Source organism: Arabidopsis lyrata (genome assembly GCF_000004255.2).
Source record: "Arabidopsis lyrata subsp. lyrata unplaced genomic scaffold ARALYscaffold_3, whole genome shotgun sequence".
Classification (NCBI taxonomy): Eukaryota; Viridiplantae; Streptophyta; class Magnoliopsida; order Brassicales; family Brassicaceae; genus Arabidopsis; species Arabidopsis lyrata.
Window position 1 is genome coordinate 5,176,691 of NW_003302553.1, and position 16,514 is coordinate 5,193,204.

Consider the following 16,514-nt stretch of genomic DNA (forward strand, 5'->3'; position numbering starts at 1 on the left):
TAAACTATTACTATTAAAAAAGTGGCGTGAAAGAGAACGTGAACCAACTGCATTTCACATGCTTCGAAAAAAAAAAAAAAAACCGGTCCCTGATTCCTCGAACCCTCATTCACCCTAAACGCGTAATTAATTACCATTGGCACTCCATTATTCAAATTCAGTCAAAGTTCCTACAAATGCTTAATCTCTAATAACCGGTTACTTAATGATGACATGGTTGATTGCATGATAGGATATAGATACAGCATTGAATGATTAACAACAAATATTTGACATTGCAATATTTTAGAACAAGAAGAAGAAGAGTATTTTAATTTAGCTATACTATAGTATTATTATTGTTTAATACGAAAGGAAGGTGGTGATTGTGTTGGATGGAATGGAGGCAGTCAAATACTTAAATATTAAAATTAAAAATTCGCATTTCTTTGATATGAAAGGGACAACTCAAGGCGTGTTCTAGACGCGCCTCGATTCTCTTAATTCCATTCTTCCTCACCTAATGCCATATCTATCAGTTCATGGGCCTTCTAAATACGTTTTACTTCATATCCAAACCTTTTTTAACCCTATCTTATCAATTTTTTACCAATGTGCGAATCTACTTCTTTTTTTTTGTTGGGTTTAATGCTAAGACTAGAGCGAATCTACCAGTACATCTTAGCTTTTGAATATTTTGGTCCAAAAGGAAGATATGCTTTTATTATTACTTGAAATTTGACAAAGCAATATTAATAAAACTTTTTAAAAATAATTTGGTAAACAGAGCCGTTTTGGGAAGTAAAATCCCCGGAAGAAGTGGAACAGACAGAACACGAAACGAGATTTTGGTGGACTTCCGAGTTTTGCTTTGGGTACAACAAGGGTAAGTTTGGAAACTCACATGATGAGACCCACTCTTTTTACCCAACGACATTTGCGCGCGCTCTCCACGTCAGCTTTTGCCATCCGCCACCACCGTTATTTCTCCACGCGCCAGTTCTAACGGCTAGTCAAACCTTGTTGTGTCTCCATTCTAACTTGCGCTTTCTGCTAATGGCTAACTTGCGCTTTCTGCTAATGGCTAACTTGCACCAACCCACTCCTTAAGTCTTTTAGCAGCATCAGTTCTCTCTCGGGTTAGAGGAAAAGTTGATATGGGTTTTTATTTTTGCTTTTGGTTTAATGGTCTGTCACGCATAACCCACGATTTCGACCACTTACTTTAATTTTTGTATCGAATATAACATTTTCTAGAAAAACACAAAAAAAATAATAACGATTCCACAAAAGTTTATGTTAAAGAAAATCCAAGCTTGTGAAAAGTGACGTTATACCCCTACTACTACTATGTTAAAAGACTAGTAGTTGAACCACACACAAAACTTTTCCACTTTTTTGGTGAAATTTCATACAAAGATGGGAAATGACATTGAAAGTGGGTATAAACCTAACCCACGATTTTTAGCAACAGAGGTCCCTCGTGAACCCCTTACGAAATTTAAAGATCTGACACATATGTCAAAGATTCGTGTTCCATCATCATCATCACAATCCAAAGACAAGAGAAAAAAAGAATGAACAGTTTTCTTTCAACCAAGAAACTTTTTTCTACTATTTACTTTTTTTGGGACATATACAATTTTACTGGTATTGGGTTATACTAAGAGGAAAGATTAACATGTAGACTAGCGTTCTTTGGAGATTTACATATGGGACAAGTGTTGAGTGAAGAACCACACACAGTACAAAGACACATGTGTCTGCACGGTAACAGTAACACACTTGCTTCTCCTTTCCCACAGCTTCTACACATACTCAACCCTACCCTACGCATCTTTTTCGTATCCTGCGCTTCTCCCGCTAACTTCCACCGCTCTTCCTCGCTATCGCCTTCGTCGTTGCTACCGCAACAAGACTCCGCGTCGTCAGCCACCGTGGGCGGCTCCTCCCACCGGTTACGCTCAACGGTGGCGAGAACTTGTTGTAAGTTGGAACGGAGGGCGTTTACGGTGGCTTCATTAGACTGTGCCACGTCACGCCATATCTGATTCTCTACGCACAAAGACTTAACCTTCTCTTCTAGAAAGAGGTTTAGTTTCCCGATGTGATTGATCTCTTCGTCTTTGGCTCTTAGTGTCTTCATCAAACCTTGTTCCACGGCTTCCACTATCCTCCTCCCTTGAGTTTTTCTCTTCTCTTCAATTTCCATTCTCATTCTCTCAACCTGATAATGAATTGTTGAAGAAACCATCAATTTATGTAAACCAGAAAAAATTTAACCAATATTATACGGGCCTTCAACAAATTGCACAAGAACTTACGTGATTAGAGATCAAACGATCGATATCGAAATGATGTTGTTGGACGTTAGAAGACAAGTCTTGGCCAAGAAACATGAGAGGATCGGTGGGATTTTTATGGCTTTGCATATAAGCGGAAGGATTTAAAACAACGGATTCTTCTCTGGAACGTTTTCTCGACGACACAGGACGAAGAAAATCGTTCTCGCTGTTGAATGTGACAGAACTATCAACGGAATGTATCGTTGGTTTCATGGATTGATGAACCAAACCATCAACTGGTGAGATGTTGTAGATGGGACTAAACAGAGAAGTTTGACATTCTACGGTAGGGTTAAACGTCGGAACGGTGCCGTATCTCATCTGGGTGTTATAGGCTAAGCCGTTTGCTTCAACGGGATGAATCATTTCTCTGTAAAAAAAAAAAAAAGTTTAAGATATTGAAAAGAACAGAGAAAAAGAAAACAGAGGAGATAATAAGAAATTTTGTACCTGTTGGAAGAAAACAGAGGATTAAGATGGTGAGCTTCAACGGCCATCGTTTGTTGACTATTATGAAAACTCGTTCAAAGCTATTTTAATGGGGATGATTCAGAGAAGCTCTAAAAACGTGAATGCAACGAAAGATGGAAGAAGAAGAAGTTATGTTGAAGAGGTTGTGTTGTGGGGGGTTTTAATTACAGTTTTCGCAGAGAGATAGAGGGAGAAACTAAAAAACAAATATCAAAGCAGAACCCAACACACTCTTGTCTGCCAATTTATAGTGAACAGAGAGGAAGATGTGATGTTTTATTTTATTTATTTATTTAATTGGCATTTTGTTGTTTTCTACTATCTGTTTTTTTTAATAATTTTTTTATAAAACAATTAAGCATGAGGATTCTTCGGTTATCCGGCTGACCAGTGACCATTAAAGTAGTTGCCTTTTTCAGCGTTTCTTCATGAGAAAAAAAGTTTGACAAGGACAGCTGTAAAATCTTTGGTTCAGAGGTTACGGTCAAAATCATAATTTCTATATCTGCTCTATTACTTTCTCTGGTTTTTTTTTTACTTTAAACTTCCTATTTCTCTCTTTTTTCGCCTAACTCTTCTCTTTTCTGCTTCGTCTTTAATTTTTGGCTGGTCAAACCTGACAATTAATAGATCTTATTGGTAACAAAAATGTTTGGTGTTAGTAAGTTACTTACACCGTTAAAAGATTCATTGTACACATACGTAAAAAGATTCATTGTACACATACGTAAATGCGAATGTATAAACGGCAAAAAAATCATTGCCAACTACACGAACTATACGCCAACACATCACTACACATGCAGACTATTTTAATGTTTCGCTAACTACACGAACTATTGATATTACATACCCCGAACTATTATCGGTTATGTGTGCAACACCATAACCATCATTTCCAAATAATATAAATGCCTTGTTAACTACACGAAATATTTCTTTTTTTGTCAACTACTTGAAGTATTTTCATCAATTTTTTTAAAAACTAATAAGTTAAATAAAACTATATAATATAAATTATATATGTACATTATAACTATTCTAACTTTAAAATTTTAATGTAATAAAGACTATACTAGTTCCATAAAAAATATATGTGTTTATTAAAAATTTGTTAATTAACTTAAACCTATAATGAACATGTATAATTTAAGTAAGTGACACTTTTAAAAAATTAGTTAAATTAATTTCATATAAAACATATGTGTGCATTAAGAATTAGTTAATTAATTTAACTTAAAATTATAAGGGATACTGCATATGTAGAATTTAAACTTTAAAAGTTATAATGCATATATATAATTAACAATAGTGTATTATTTACTTTTAGTTATTTTTTCATTTTGTAATTTAGTTTTAAAAAAATGATGGAAATATTTCGTGTAGTTAACAATATATTTATATTATCTGGAAATGATGGTTATGGTATATATAATTTACATTGATATATTATATAGTTTTATTTAATTTATAGTGATGTATAATTTAACTAAGTGACTATTTTAAATTTTTAACAATTTAATATAATAAATATTAAATTAGTTAAATTAATTTAACTTAAAAGTATAATGCATTAAAAGTTAATATATATATATATATAATTTATAATAGTATAATATTTACTTTTTAGTTATTTTTTATTTTTTAATTTCTTTTTTAAAAAAAATTGATGGAAAATACTTCGTGTAGTTGACAAAAAAAGAAATATTTCGTATAGTTAACAAGACATTTATATTATCTGAAAATGATGGTTATGGTGTTGTACACATAACCGATGATAGTTCGGGGATATCCGTATGTAATACCAATAGTTCGTGTAGTTAGCGAGACATTAAAATAATCTGCATGTGTGGTGATATGTTGGCGTAGCTGTAAATGATTTTTCCAAAAAATAATGGTACTACAATAGAGGTGGCTCATGTGACAAGACTTCTAAGTCTTGTGACTATCTTAAATTATTAATTGCCATATCCTTTTGAAAATAAGATCAAATCACAAATATACATGCCATTATCAAATGTATCTATCTTCTGTAGTGAATTGGGAATAACTCTATTATTAATTGCTTTGCATGCATGATTTGAATCAACAAATGATTTTTTTATTAACAGAAACAAAAAAAAAAAGGAAAAAAAACGAGAGGAGAGGCTTGGCTTATCCGTTGAGGAGAGACGAGGACAAAGGCCGTAAGATTCCAACGGGGAGAATCCGTAAAAAAGAGGCAGAGACGGTCACTGACAATGCCACGTGGCAAAACAGACAAAATCTTAAGGGTCTGGGGCCTTATGGTCCACGTGTGATGGAGTTGCCGGGATACGAGGGTCGCATGGGCACGTGTGTACTGCCAGCTTGGCAGTATTCCCCCTATTTATTTTTAATTTAAAACGAGAAATTAAAAAAGTAAAAAATATTGCAAGCCGTTGAGAAAGGTACGGTGTACCCACCGCTGCTTCTTTACCTCTTTTCTAATTTTTGTATTTTATTTTATATCTTTTTTTTTAATGTTTTTTGTCAGTTACTTTTTCACGGTTCTCGTTGCCACGTCTGTTGAACTAACATCGTGCCACGTGTCCACACAAACCTCTCTTCCTTATTACGACTAGTGTCATTACCACATTAATAAAAAACTAACTTAGTCTCTTGTTAGTTTGGCGTATACTTACTTACACAATCTCTAATAAAAAAATTGACTGATGACGTTCTTTATTTTGTTTTTAACCTTATTTTGTCAAACTTTTTGTTTCGTTACTTGTTTATAAATGTTTTTCTCTATTTTTCTTATCAGAATTCAGAAGGAAGTGTTAGCTTTGTCCTACACTTCGTCAAGATGGATAATTTAAGTTGGGTACTAATGTAGTGGTTCTCCACATTTTTTTTTTACCTATGTTTTGTAGTAATACTTTATTTGATAAATTTTGTGTTTATCCGTCTAAGCATGATTATTAATTTTGAGGAATCTAGTTGCTTTAACTCGAAAATATATTGTAGTAACATAATACAGACATTATGATTCTTACCAAAAAAAAAATACAGACATTATGATAATAATGCTTGCTTGCACCGTATGTCAAAGCTACATATGTTTTTCTTTGTCAACATTAATGTTTTCGTAAGATTTATGTTAAAACTATAAGATCAACAAAAGCTTCAATTCAGGTTAACATTAGGTATTTCGCTTCTTTTTTTTGTTTTTTGCTACGTACGTACCTTATTTTCAACCTATAATTTTCATAACTATTTATAGAAGGTTACAGCTTGGCTTTGTTAATGCATGTGTACACCTTGTTTCTTTGACGATCAAATATAATCAAACTATAATGTCAAATTATTACACTTTAAAGTTAAATAATATTAGTCGGACACTATCATATTTATATATAAAAGCCAATGCCAGATAAACTAAGTTATCTTGGAAATGCTAGAGCACGAAGAGAGGCATAGAATCACGAGGTTAGCATAGCAAACGCATTAAGATGAGCATGCCTTTTGCATCATATGCTTTTCAGACATTTATCTTTATCACTATATTAACGCTTGGTTGTATTATATATATACATTTTCTTATTGTTTGGGTCGATCTGACATCGTACAATTATCATTTCTTTATTTTTCGCTGACAACTAAAATGTATAAATAAAAACAAAATACAAGTTGCCTAATAGAAAAAGTCTAGGCTCATTCTAAAATCTATGATTAAAGAATCAGAATTAGTCGAGATATCCCGTGGGATTAAACTATAAAATTTGCATAACCATCGGAATATAAAAAGATCATTTGAATGAGTCTCACGTCTGAGCTACTTGAACTTTGGGGCAACAAAAGTGTTCTAATGCTATCCACATGCTCACCATCTCATTTTTTTTAGCTTACATTAAGGTTTAAGTTTCTTTCTTCTGTTTAACACTGAATAATTCATTTTCGAGCTGTATATCTATTGAATTTTTGTAAGCATTGCAAAGGCATCATCAAACTTAAGAAAAATAAGACTTTCTTGAATAATATTCTTATATAACTTTATTTTATTTTCTTGACAATGTACTTCCGTTCATATTTCAACGTATGATTTGATTTCTTTAACTTTAACAGAAGGTGTGCAGTGAGGAAATCATGAAAGATATATCAAATAGTACTAAAATTGATTTTTGGTTTGCAAGAAAATAAACGAAGAAGTAAGAATATAAATGTAGGTGATGGTTTTGGCGTGCCTGCTTTTGAGGGCAAAGGCATGACTCCATTGAGTTGATAAAAGTAGTTTCTTTTCTTTCTTTTTCTTTAGTTGAAACTTAAAAAGTCGTTGATCTATTGTTTTCCCACATCATCTCAACCGCTCACCATAATGAGAGAATCTCAATGTCACACAAAACACATAATCGCACCTCTAACATTTTGTATACATAACAAACTTTTATATTCTTTTCTCGAGGGAATCTCGTTTTCATCATCCCTATATTCATAATATATTTTGTAGTGTTTCGTAAGATCATCTACCATATATTTGCTTGATACATGTTAAAGTAGTTGTGTATATATTAAAGTAGAGAATATGGACATTTCATATATGTATGGTAGTATATAGATATATCGATATACGTAAAATACGTGAAAGCAATGCATCAGAAAAGTTGGTTGAGCAAAGAATTGGATACGGCTCGAGATGGCATCACATGTATTGGAAAAAGTGGAGCAATGTGTCATTATAATCCATAACCCTCAATAATGTGTGTTAACTTTTCTACTACTTCCATGATGGATTCCTCTCTCGAGTTTAGATTTCAGAACGCATCTTTTTAAAACAAACTTCCACCGATATATAGTTTAATCCATCTTGTGTGATCGAACCTCAAATTATTTTGCAGATGTGAAGTATATCCAATGTTTTAGAGAAAACAATTTAAACCTCATCTAACAAACCAATGTAACTTGACAACAACCAATTAGTATAAGGGAATTGATAATCAATTTTGTCAAAATATATTATTACAAGAATTAAAAGCAACGGTGGTATTCAAAGATGGAATTTATGCGGGTATTAATTTAATTAAATGGAAGATTTTGGTGGGGGAAGGGAAGTTGATATATAGATCAATCGAGCTCATTGTCAACATTCAAACATCTCATTACTTCTATCGGAAACACTCTAAACAAAAGACTTTAATTTCCACTCCTTCTCGCACCTCATTGTTAATTTACCTTCTCTCCATATAAATATATTTCACACGATTTTTTTGACCGTTGCACTTGATTTCATGCACCACCCCGTGGACCCACCTAATCTATCTGATAAAGTGATGATAATTGAGTAGAGCAGCAAAAACTCATACGAATTTTCAAGTCTTACACGTTACGTGGATCCAAGGCAATTTGTAGATCGAGGCGGAGGAGCCGTAATTATCGAGGACTCATAAAACAATAATATTAACGTATAAAATAAAAGAAAGACCTCTATTATATGTTTACTCACTCATATACATTCACCTAATCCTTCTGACCTATCTCCACGTTAACGTTTCATTTTGGAATCAGATGCCACAACTAATCTCTCTTTTCATGTTAAATATGATCGTATTTATCCCCTGTCGATAGCTCCAATTTTGACTAAGGTGTCATATTTAAATTGATTAATTAGTGTGTTAATTAGCTGCCAAGATTGATTAACATATAAAATCTTTGGGTGAAGATAAGGAATCAACCTCACCCTCCCACCCACTACACATATAAACAGAAAACAAGTGAAATCGATAGGTCTTTCTCTTTTCTCAATAAAAAATATGGATATTCATTATATAATATTCAGAATTGAAATTAAAAAAAAAAGAAATGTGAGACCATGAGAAGACGTGAATTCACTGTCAACTTTAAAAGAGAATGCATGAAAATGTGTAGAGAGAAAAAAGGGGTCGGCAAAAAAATGAATGGCTCTTCCTCTCCAATTCCATTGCACCACATTTTTCCGTGGATTTATGTCAATATCTTTGAAAATTTGTGTGTGTTTGAATAGATGTAATATAACAAAAGAAAATGTCAGAATTGTAATGAACAGAAAAATAAATGGTACCCCAAAAACCAAAAAAAAAAAAAGGTGGATCGAGATATTAATAATAAAAATGTTGACAGGAAGGTAGATGTGCGGTTGTATTATTTGCAATGTCCCTCTCTAGCTCTATAATTACACAAACTTGTCCAATTCATCACACTTCCCCAACCAAACTTGTTTGCTTCATATAAATTATTTATAAAAGTATATATGCAGGCAGAGACATGTGTGTGTCTGTGTAGGCTACTAGCTACCTCTCTTTTTCATAAATTATATCGATTGATTCCGTGGGATTATGACCTATGTGAGACTGTGACATTTGAGTTTTTTGGCCCTCTGTGTTATGTACTCATCATAGAATGCGACATTTTTTTTTTTATATGTATGTACAGTATATGATTAATGATCAATGCCAATTTGGGAACTCTAGTAAGTATGCTTTTAGTGGTCCACCCTCATTTCTAGTATTATCTTTTCGATAATTTCATATCTCATTTATTTCATTCTCAACAATCTTGCCTGATAAAACCAACCAATCAAGTTAGCTCAATTTTTTAAAATAGAGAACATTCGGCTACGGAATTATAGAAGTTGGTTGACTGCATGTTTATGGATCCTTGAACAGGCCCATTGGAGGCCCAAACCGAAAATAAGAAATAAGCCCATGATACGATGTGTGTATTAAATTAAGACAAATATTCAATCACTAAGTTAATCAGGAAAAAAGCGAAGGGTTTTAGAACTGTATCTTATCCGCTTCTCAACGACGGCGACTAGAGTTTTCGAAACTGTCGAACTCTGCTTACCAGCGAGATTAATGGCATCTTCCACCGGTCTCACCGTCGCCGGAGATTTTCGATTACCAGCTATATCGTCTCTAATACCCAGAAAAACTTCTTCTTCATTGTCATGCCTCAACAACAGAGCTTATAATTGCTGTTGGCGACTATCCAGAGGCAGAATTTTGACTTCTGTCAGTAAATCACGCAGACTCGCTGTGGGAAAGGAAGCGGAAGATGGGTTTCTCTCGGTACGATCAAACTCTCACCGTTTTCGATTTTGTCTTGCAATTTCCAGAGTAATTAATTGTAGGAAGTAATTTGGTAGTATGAATTAAGTAATGCTTAAGTTGGTTGATTGCTAAGAAAGATTACAACTTTTATGGCTGGAGTTTCAAATTTTATTTTCACATCCTTAATATTTGCTACAAGTCCTGAGTATAGTTGGTTTGACTCTGTTATGATTTGGAAGATGAGTTAATGACACTGCGTTTTGCAGAATGTGAGTGAAGATACCGATGAGATGTTCGACGACTTGTTCAACAAATATGGGAAGGTTGTTTTTAGGAGCAATGATATTAAGTCTCCAACAGCTGAGGTTGATGATGACGCTGAAAGTTTAGCATGTAAGCCAAAGCTTTATTCATTTGCAGTATATTTCCGACTTATTTGGCTTTAGTAATGGAGAATGAAATATTGATATTGATGTTGATCTTGTTATCCACATTTGCTGCAGTTGCTGTTGAATTGGCTAAAGTTGCGAGTGATGTGAAAGCTGGAGACATTAAGGTCCTCTTTGTGAAGCCTCTTGTCTACTGGACTCGGTTTTTCATCATTGCCACTGCGTTTTCCCGCCCCCAAATCGATGCAATCGGGTAGAGAACTATTTAGAATTGCTCATCTATTCCACTCGCACTTGCAAAAACATCTAACTTACTTTCTCATCATGAACCGCGGATGCAGATCTAGGATGAGAGACCTGGCTGAGAAGAAGTATGGTAAGGTTGCTAACGGAGATGTAAAGCCAAATTCGTGGACATTGTTAGATTTTGGTGAGTTTCTTTTTGCATTGTTATCCTGCCTAGTCCAATGTGTCAGTTGAATAATGACAGTTATATGTCGATTGATATACTTTCAGGTGATGTTGTGATCCATTTATTCTTACCTCCGCAAAGGACATTCTATAACTTGGAAGACTTTTACGGGAATGCTATGCAAATTGAACTTCCCTTTGAGGATCAGTCACCACCAAGTAGCTGATATGATGAGACAGTCTGTTCCAAAACACAAAAAAGTAACAGTTTGGAAGAAGTCTGTTGATTCTCTTCACTGGCTAGAGTCACGACACAAGAAGGCTGTCGATTTTTAATTTTGTTTGTCCATGCAATGCTCTGGTGGTTTACACGGCTCTCGGCTTGAGGGGTTGATGGTCCAACAATATCAGGAGCTCTCGGACATGTTTCTAGTTTTTTTGTTGGATAGAGTTAGACCAAACTGTGTTCCGGCTTTATGTAATGTATGCTTTAGGATGATTCTTCATGTTATGGAACATACACTGACCAAGATTCTCATCTCATTTGCTTTCACAGCAACATAATTTCTGTACTTTTAGAGTATTTTTCAGTCGATATCCAATCAAAAGAACTCAAATGTCAGTTATCAAAATCACTGAATGACCATATGGGATGGTTTTTGTGCATAGATAAGAATCCTGGAACATTCTTTACTTGTATATTATACAAAGAAACAATGTACAATGAGTCAAATATTAAGAGTCATTCAGACAGCTCTATCTCGTCTCATCATACACAGCATGTGCAACCATTGACACTGAAACCTGCTGACCTGAACTGTCAAGGCAAACAAGAGACCAAAACTGGAACTCTCATCTTCGCATCTCCTGCAATCGAAGAAATGAACGCGTAACCTCGGGATCGAGCTCAGCGAAAGGAAAAGGAATGCTATTGGGTGAATGATTGGTTACAGTTAGTCACATGTTGGTTTCCCTGAGCGGTTTCAGATAGACTGAGCTCCATGTCATGTGTTTCGGACCATCCTGGCTCATATGTCTCAAGGAAACCGATTTTAGCTTTATTGGGTAGGTCGTGAGGATGAACAAATGGAACTCCGTGTGGCCACCCGATCTCCCTTCTTATATTCGCACAAGGGCTGTTCATTACATTGTGGTTATTCTCACACTCCTTGAGATTGCAGAATCTTAGTTTGATTCCTTTTTTATCTGCAATTTCCTGAACTCGTTCCTTGAGAACTCTCTGTGCTTCTAACCTCAGCCGCTTTGAAGGTGGTAGTGGTTTGCATCTAGAATCGCTCTTCCTCCGCTTTTTCAGCTGTTTCATTGATCCTGTAACAAAGGAAGGATCTACTGTTAATCAAAACTTCTAAGGAGTACCTTAACACCACATGAACTATGAACTACGATTATCTTCAATCTGAATCCTTTTAAATGCTATGAAAGAACAAATATGGCAATTAAGCGTTAAGACTGAAAACAGTAAACTTGTTTACCATCCTGGGATTGAGGGATGCTGAAGCTTTGCAAAGTCTGTCTGTTAAAGAGTTCATCATTTGAGTGAGATCTCTGCATGAAATCATCGACTGAAACCGGGAGCTGAAACTGAGCTTCAACACCATGACCTGCGGCTCTCATCTCCGAGCAACTCAGATTGGTCATTGATTTTGGCATGAGTTTGAAGGCCAAGGAGAACCTCCCTTCTATACTTCCTTGCAGACTGTTTAAATCGGTTCTGTGCACTGCGGGACTCACATACCCAGCTGTAGCCTGGTAAAGAGCTAGCCCTGGGTACACAACAGCCTCTTGAGGACCAAGATCCACATCAACCAAAATCCATTGCCCGTGCATGTCCCTGATGTGGAACCCCGCCTTATCTGATTTCACAAATGAGATCAGACTCTTGTCAAGTTGGTGATCATGGTCTGCATACAGGATAAGCTGCTCGTCTTCTGTTAGGGTATGGTGCTGTGCTCCATGAAATGACGGCCTAGCATAACAGCAAACAGATAACACAGAGGACGATATCTCACCATTCCTCAAAGGGACATTATCGAGAATCTCAGTAAATGGACAGCTTCTCAAGTTCAAATAGAAACCAATGGCATCAAGAACTACACGAGCAGCTTTTCCTAGTAAAGCAAAGATATCAGGCAAACCAGCTGGAGGGAAATCTATAGAATTGGTTGGCTCGGTAGGGGTCAAACCGGGTCTATACTCGTAACTCTCTTGCCACGACTGAGGATCTGCATAGTAGCCAGAAGTCTTGCACCATTCTTGTGAATCATTTGTGTGGATCATATTATTAGTGGCTGGATATGAATCTCTCTGGTGAAAATAGAGCCGAGCAGAATCAAGACCGGATCTAAGGAGGGCTCCATCGCTAGGAGGAAACTGAATGATGGCTGCAGAGTACTGTGCCAGAGACTGAGACAATGTAGTCACTGCTAACTTGTAAGAATCAGAAGGTAGACCTTCACTGGGAGCTAAATCAGAAACCTTGACACGACCCAGTGTATGCATTCCATTTCCTGCCATCAAACTATACACCGAATTCCGGAAAAGCAATCAGCAATTGGTACAAGCTTAAAGGTTGAACATTGTCGAAGATGGAAGCGTAGCTAAGCAGAAGAACTCATGTGACTCCCCTCTTTAAGGTCCGATTGTCCAATAGAGAAATTGGTAATCTCTATGGGAGCGATGTAACATCAACAAAGAGATTCACTGAAGAAGGAAATCTTGTAACGCCTCATACTCATCAATCAATCATTTTCACAGCAAACAGAGAAATTGAAGAATTTGTGTATCAGAGTTGCAGACACAGAATCGATTGCAATGAAGCGACGGAATGGAATCAGAACCCTCTTTGCTGCAAGATACCCACAAAAAAGACAGAAACTTTCGATCACGAGACGATAAGTAATACGGAAACCCTATAAGGGGAATCGAAGAGAAGCCATGGAGGCGAATCAGTATGAAATAAAAGAGGAATCAAAATTGACCGTCGCCTAAACAGACCAAAGTAGTAGGGGATGTCTCCTTTAGGACAAGTATGCTTCACCAGATTTAAGCGCAGGGAACGACAAAAGTAAGACCAAAGATTAGCTTTTAACCAATCTCTCTCTGTGGGATTTGATTTGTCAAGAGAGTTTTTTTTTTTTTAAATCAAAGCTTTCATGAATCTGCGACTCTGTTCCTCAATTTCAAAAACTATTTGAAGCCACTCAAGCCTAATTTTATTTCTTACATAATGACCCAATTTTTATTTCAACTTTCATTTCACTCTGGGACATCAATGATAAATGGAATTGGACAACCAGAATAAACGAGAATGGTAACCGAATCCAACTGAAGCAAAACAAACTCAGTCTCTTTCTCTCAGTGGAAGTGTGGGTAAAGAGCAAGACAAACTTTAAGTTGGTTAGCTTTTTATCTATTCGGCTGGTCTCATTCTTTCCTTGGTCACTTGAGTGCGTCTGCGTTTAGCTCCATCGTCCCCTAAACGCAGTCCAACACATAAATCCCCATCGCAGCTACCATTTGTAAGGCCGACAGCAAGATCCTCTCTAGCAGTTTCAGGCCAAGCAGATGCGGAACATTGACCGCTGAAGGTTGGCATGAACTGGTGTTCTACACTTGGAGCACCTCCTTTTGTTTCTATTCTCTCTTCAAGATCAATGTGTTGGACCTGAAGAGGTCCTAATGATGCCTCTACCTTCTCTTCCGGGTTTCTCTTCCCTTTCTTGAGATTCACATATGGAGGTGACGAGTCTGCAACCATTGAGCTCATCCCCGTTGTTGAGGCCGCTCGTTGTTCTTGCACTGCCGCTGAACAAGTATAAAGTCTTGTTCTTTTATATGCTCAAGTCTCTGAACAACAACAACAAAAACAACAAGTATTACCTTTTAACCCTTCATCGGTGGTGATGAGATCAAGCTGAAGATGTGTAAGAAGCCTCCCCAGATCTACACCAGTGGTCCAGCTCTCTGGACACTCCCCCACCTTCAGTTTCAGCCTCCCGCGGCTTCCAGTGCCTCCCCATATGATCCCAATGGGTCTTGCCTTCTCTTCTCCTTTCATCACTATAAGGCTTCCGCTGTCTCCCTCAAGATCAAATGGACTGCGATGGTTCTCCCCAACAACAAGAAAATCAGTGAGGAAGCAGACTCCTTTCTCGTCATTGTACTCCAGCGCGTAAGCCAGCACAGTTCCAGTAGTCAAACCAGAGCTTCTCCCGACTTTCACCACCTGTTTACCCACTAAACTGCCAACTGGAGACTGCAACTCTATGGCTTTGACCTCACCAATCTCTCCAACTCCACCTTTGACAGACGTTGTAACTCGTGACAAGTCATAGTCGTCTGCAAAGGGGATGAATGCACCATCTGCTCTCACAAACGTCTCTGCAAAATAAGTTAAAAGTTATTGCGGGAGGTTGCTACTTCTTCGATGCTAAAACTCAAAAACTATGATGTTTCTAAACCTGGATTGGTGCCAGCAAAAATGCCAAACCAGAGATCGTCTGTGATGAAGGAAGTGGCTCTCTCAACTGCTCCAAGATAGACACCGGGACCGAGGGCAGGAGGGAGAGGATGAAACATCTTCTGGCTCGGGTAATCTAAGTTGACAGCAACATGGCGGTTAGTCACAAAACCAACTTGTCTACTTCCAGTCTGACTCCTCACTATTGCCCCCAAAGTCCCACAAGTCTCTTGGCTTGCCACCTGATTGAGTTTAGCAGTAATTACACAACACAAAGTTATCGACTTTGCAATCATTTTCATTACACCAGATACAATGAATGATTATACCTGAGAGCCTGATCCAATGAAAGGGTCAGAACCTTGGAGATGATCAACAATGTCAGTAGTGAATGTTTGTTTAGGTGTGGGCTGATGATCAGGTTCTCCAAAATAAGAAAACTCCACCACATCCACATCACACCAAATCCCTCCTGCTCCCTGATTTTCAAACCCCAAATCACACATTCACCAATCACACAACGTCCATTCCAATCCCATCAATCAAAGTTTTGAATTCAATATACCTCAAGAGCAGTAGGAAGACACTGAAGAGGACTTAGCCATTGCTTATGCACTTTCCGAGACACAAAGACAATAATCGCCGGGATATCAGTAAGAACCCCTCTCCGGATCCTGAACCCTATAGCTGTTCCAAGACTATAACAACGCAAGATCTTGCTGTGGAAAGCTCTTATAGTCATGAGCTCAAGCAAAGTAGTGGCTCGTTGCCCTTTAGGGTCTGTGGAAGCTGGTTCAGGAGAAACCTCCTCATCCTCCTCCTCCTCTTTCTGCAAGTTTGAGAAATAGTTAGCTCTTTCCTCCGCCGCGTTGCTCAGCCTGCTTGAAGTCGGCCAGGAGAAGTAAGACGCCGCCGTGAACTCGCAGTGTTGACCCGTTGACCCATACTGATGCATTGTTACGCCAGAGTAATCACAAAATCAAGCCTTTTTTGTTTCTGGTTAATGGGTAATCAAATCTACACAAGTAATCAGAAAACTAAGGAAGAGTAATTCGAAAATTTGATCCGAGAGACGAACACTACCAGTGCCACATACTGACCGGAGAAAAAATGTTCCTTGAATTCTCACGATGAAATTACTCAATACCCAAAACTTGAATTCGAAGGATGTGGTTTCTCTTCAACTGTGGAAATTGTAGTTGAAGACTTGAAGCAGTGAAAGAGCCGCAGCCATAAGTCCCTGTGTTAGTTCAATGGAGCATGGAGGAAAAACGGTCTTTTCCCCCCCTAGAACTATCGTATTTGGCCAGATAAAGCCCGATCTTTGACCTCTGTCTATATACCCATGAAACGGAAGTTAAATTTTTATTTTCTCACCCAATTGAAAGTTCGA

At 37.0% G+C, this 16,514-nt stretch overlaps 4 protein-coding genes across 5 annotated transcripts; 1 reads left to right on the top strand and 3 right to left on the bottom strand.

Moving 5' to 3' along the window:
• Positions 1 to 1,545: 1,545 nt before the first annotated feature.
• Positions 1,546 to 3,081, bottom strand: LOC9318863 (probable BOI-related E3 ubiquitin-protein ligase 3). Its single transcript, XM_002884886.2, has 3 exons — positions 2,775 to 3,081; positions 2,304 to 2,694; positions 1,546 to 2,206 (listed from the first exon to the last, which is right to left on the bottom strand). The coding sequence occupies exons 1-3, from the start codon at positions 2,819 to 2,821 to the stop codon at positions 1,643 to 1,645; spliced, it is 1,002 nt and encodes a 333-aa protein (XP_002884932.1). The 5' UTR covers positions 2,822 to 3,081; the 3' UTR covers positions 1,546 to 1,642.
• Positions 3,082 to 9,499: 6,418 nt separating this feature from the next.
• LOC9320999 (protein Iojap, chloroplastic) lies at positions 9,500 to 11,251 on the top strand. The gene is made up of 5 exons (XM_002882751.2): positions 9,500 to 9,859; positions 10,108 to 10,234; positions 10,345 to 10,483; positions 10,572 to 10,660; positions 10,747 to 11,251. Exons 1-5 carry the CDS (start codon positions 9,647 to 9,649, stop codon positions 10,866 to 10,868), a joined length of 690 nt encoding a protein of 229 aa, XP_002882797.1. The 5' UTR covers positions 9,500 to 9,646; the 3' UTR covers positions 10,869 to 11,251.
• A 13-nt stretch (positions 11,252 to 11,264) lies between these two features.
• On the bottom strand, positions 11,265 to 13,771 carry LOC9318864. Its single transcript, XM_002884887.2, is given in 3 exon segments — positions 11,265 to 11,580; positions 11,582 to 11,970; positions 12,135 to 13,771. Coding segments are annotated over 3 exon segments (1,518 nt in total). The 5' UTR covers positions 13,177 to 13,771; the 3' UTR covers positions 11,265 to 11,493.
• A 118-nt stretch (positions 13,772 to 13,889) lies between these two features.
• On the bottom strand, positions 13,890 to 16,401 carry LOC9321000. Of its 2 annotated transcripts, XM_021030783.1 has the most exons (6): positions 16,222 to 16,401; positions 15,687 to 16,138; positions 15,451 to 15,600; positions 15,123 to 15,363; positions 14,542 to 15,042; positions 13,890 to 14,466 (listed from the first exon to the last, which is right to left on the bottom strand). In XM_021030783.1, exons 2-6 carry the CDS (start codon positions 16,074 to 16,076, stop codon positions 14,072 to 14,074), a joined length of 1,677 nt encoding a protein of 558 aa, XP_020886442.1. In that variant the 5' UTR covers positions 16,077 to 16,138; positions 16,222 to 16,401; the 3' UTR covers positions 13,890 to 14,071. The 2 variants fall into 2 exon arrangements, with proteins under 2 accessions (XP_020886442.1, XP_020886441.1); XM_021030782.1 differs by having other exon boundaries at positions 15,687 to 16,401.
• Between the last annotated feature and the right edge of the window lie 113 nt (positions 16,402 to 16,514).

Bases quoted from the DNA above. Each gene is read 5' to 3' on its own strand.
- LOC9318863 (XM_002884886.2), bottom strand. From the start codon at position 2,821: ATGGCCGTTGAAGCTCACCATCTTAATCCTCTGTTTTCTTCCAACAG. The intron at 2,695-2,774 runs GTACAAAATTTC...TTTTTTTTACAG, and splicing joins CCTCTGTTTTCTTCCAACAG to AGAAATGATTCATCCCGTTG. The intron at 2,207-2,303 runs GTAAGTTCTTGT...ATTCATTATCAG, and splicing joins ATCGTTTGATCTCTAATCAC to GTTGAGAGAATGAGAATGGA.
- LOC9320999 (XM_002882751.2), top strand. From the start codon at position 9,647: ATGGCATCTTCCACCGGTCTCACCGTCGCCGGAGATTTTCGATTACCA. The intron at 9,860-10,107 runs GTACGATCAAAC...TGCGTTTTGCAG, and splicing joins CGGAAGATGGGTTTCTCTCG to AATGTGAGTGAAGATACCGA. The intron at 10,484-10,571 runs GTAGAGAACTAT...CCGCGGATGCAG, and splicing joins CCCCAAATCGATGCAATCGG to ATCTAGGATGAGAGACCTGG.
- LOC9321000 (XM_021030783.1), bottom strand. From the start codon at position 16,076: ATGCATCAGTATGGGTCAACGGGTCAACACTGCGAGTTCACGGCGGCG. The intron at 15,364-15,450 runs GTATAATCATTC...AAACTCAATCAG, and splicing joins TCATTGGATCAGGCTCTCAG to GTGGCAAGCCAAGAGACTTG. The intron at 14,467-14,541 runs GTAATACTTGTT...ATACTTGTTCAG, and splicing joins CACCGATGAAGGGTTAAAAG to CGGCAGTGCAAGAACAACGA.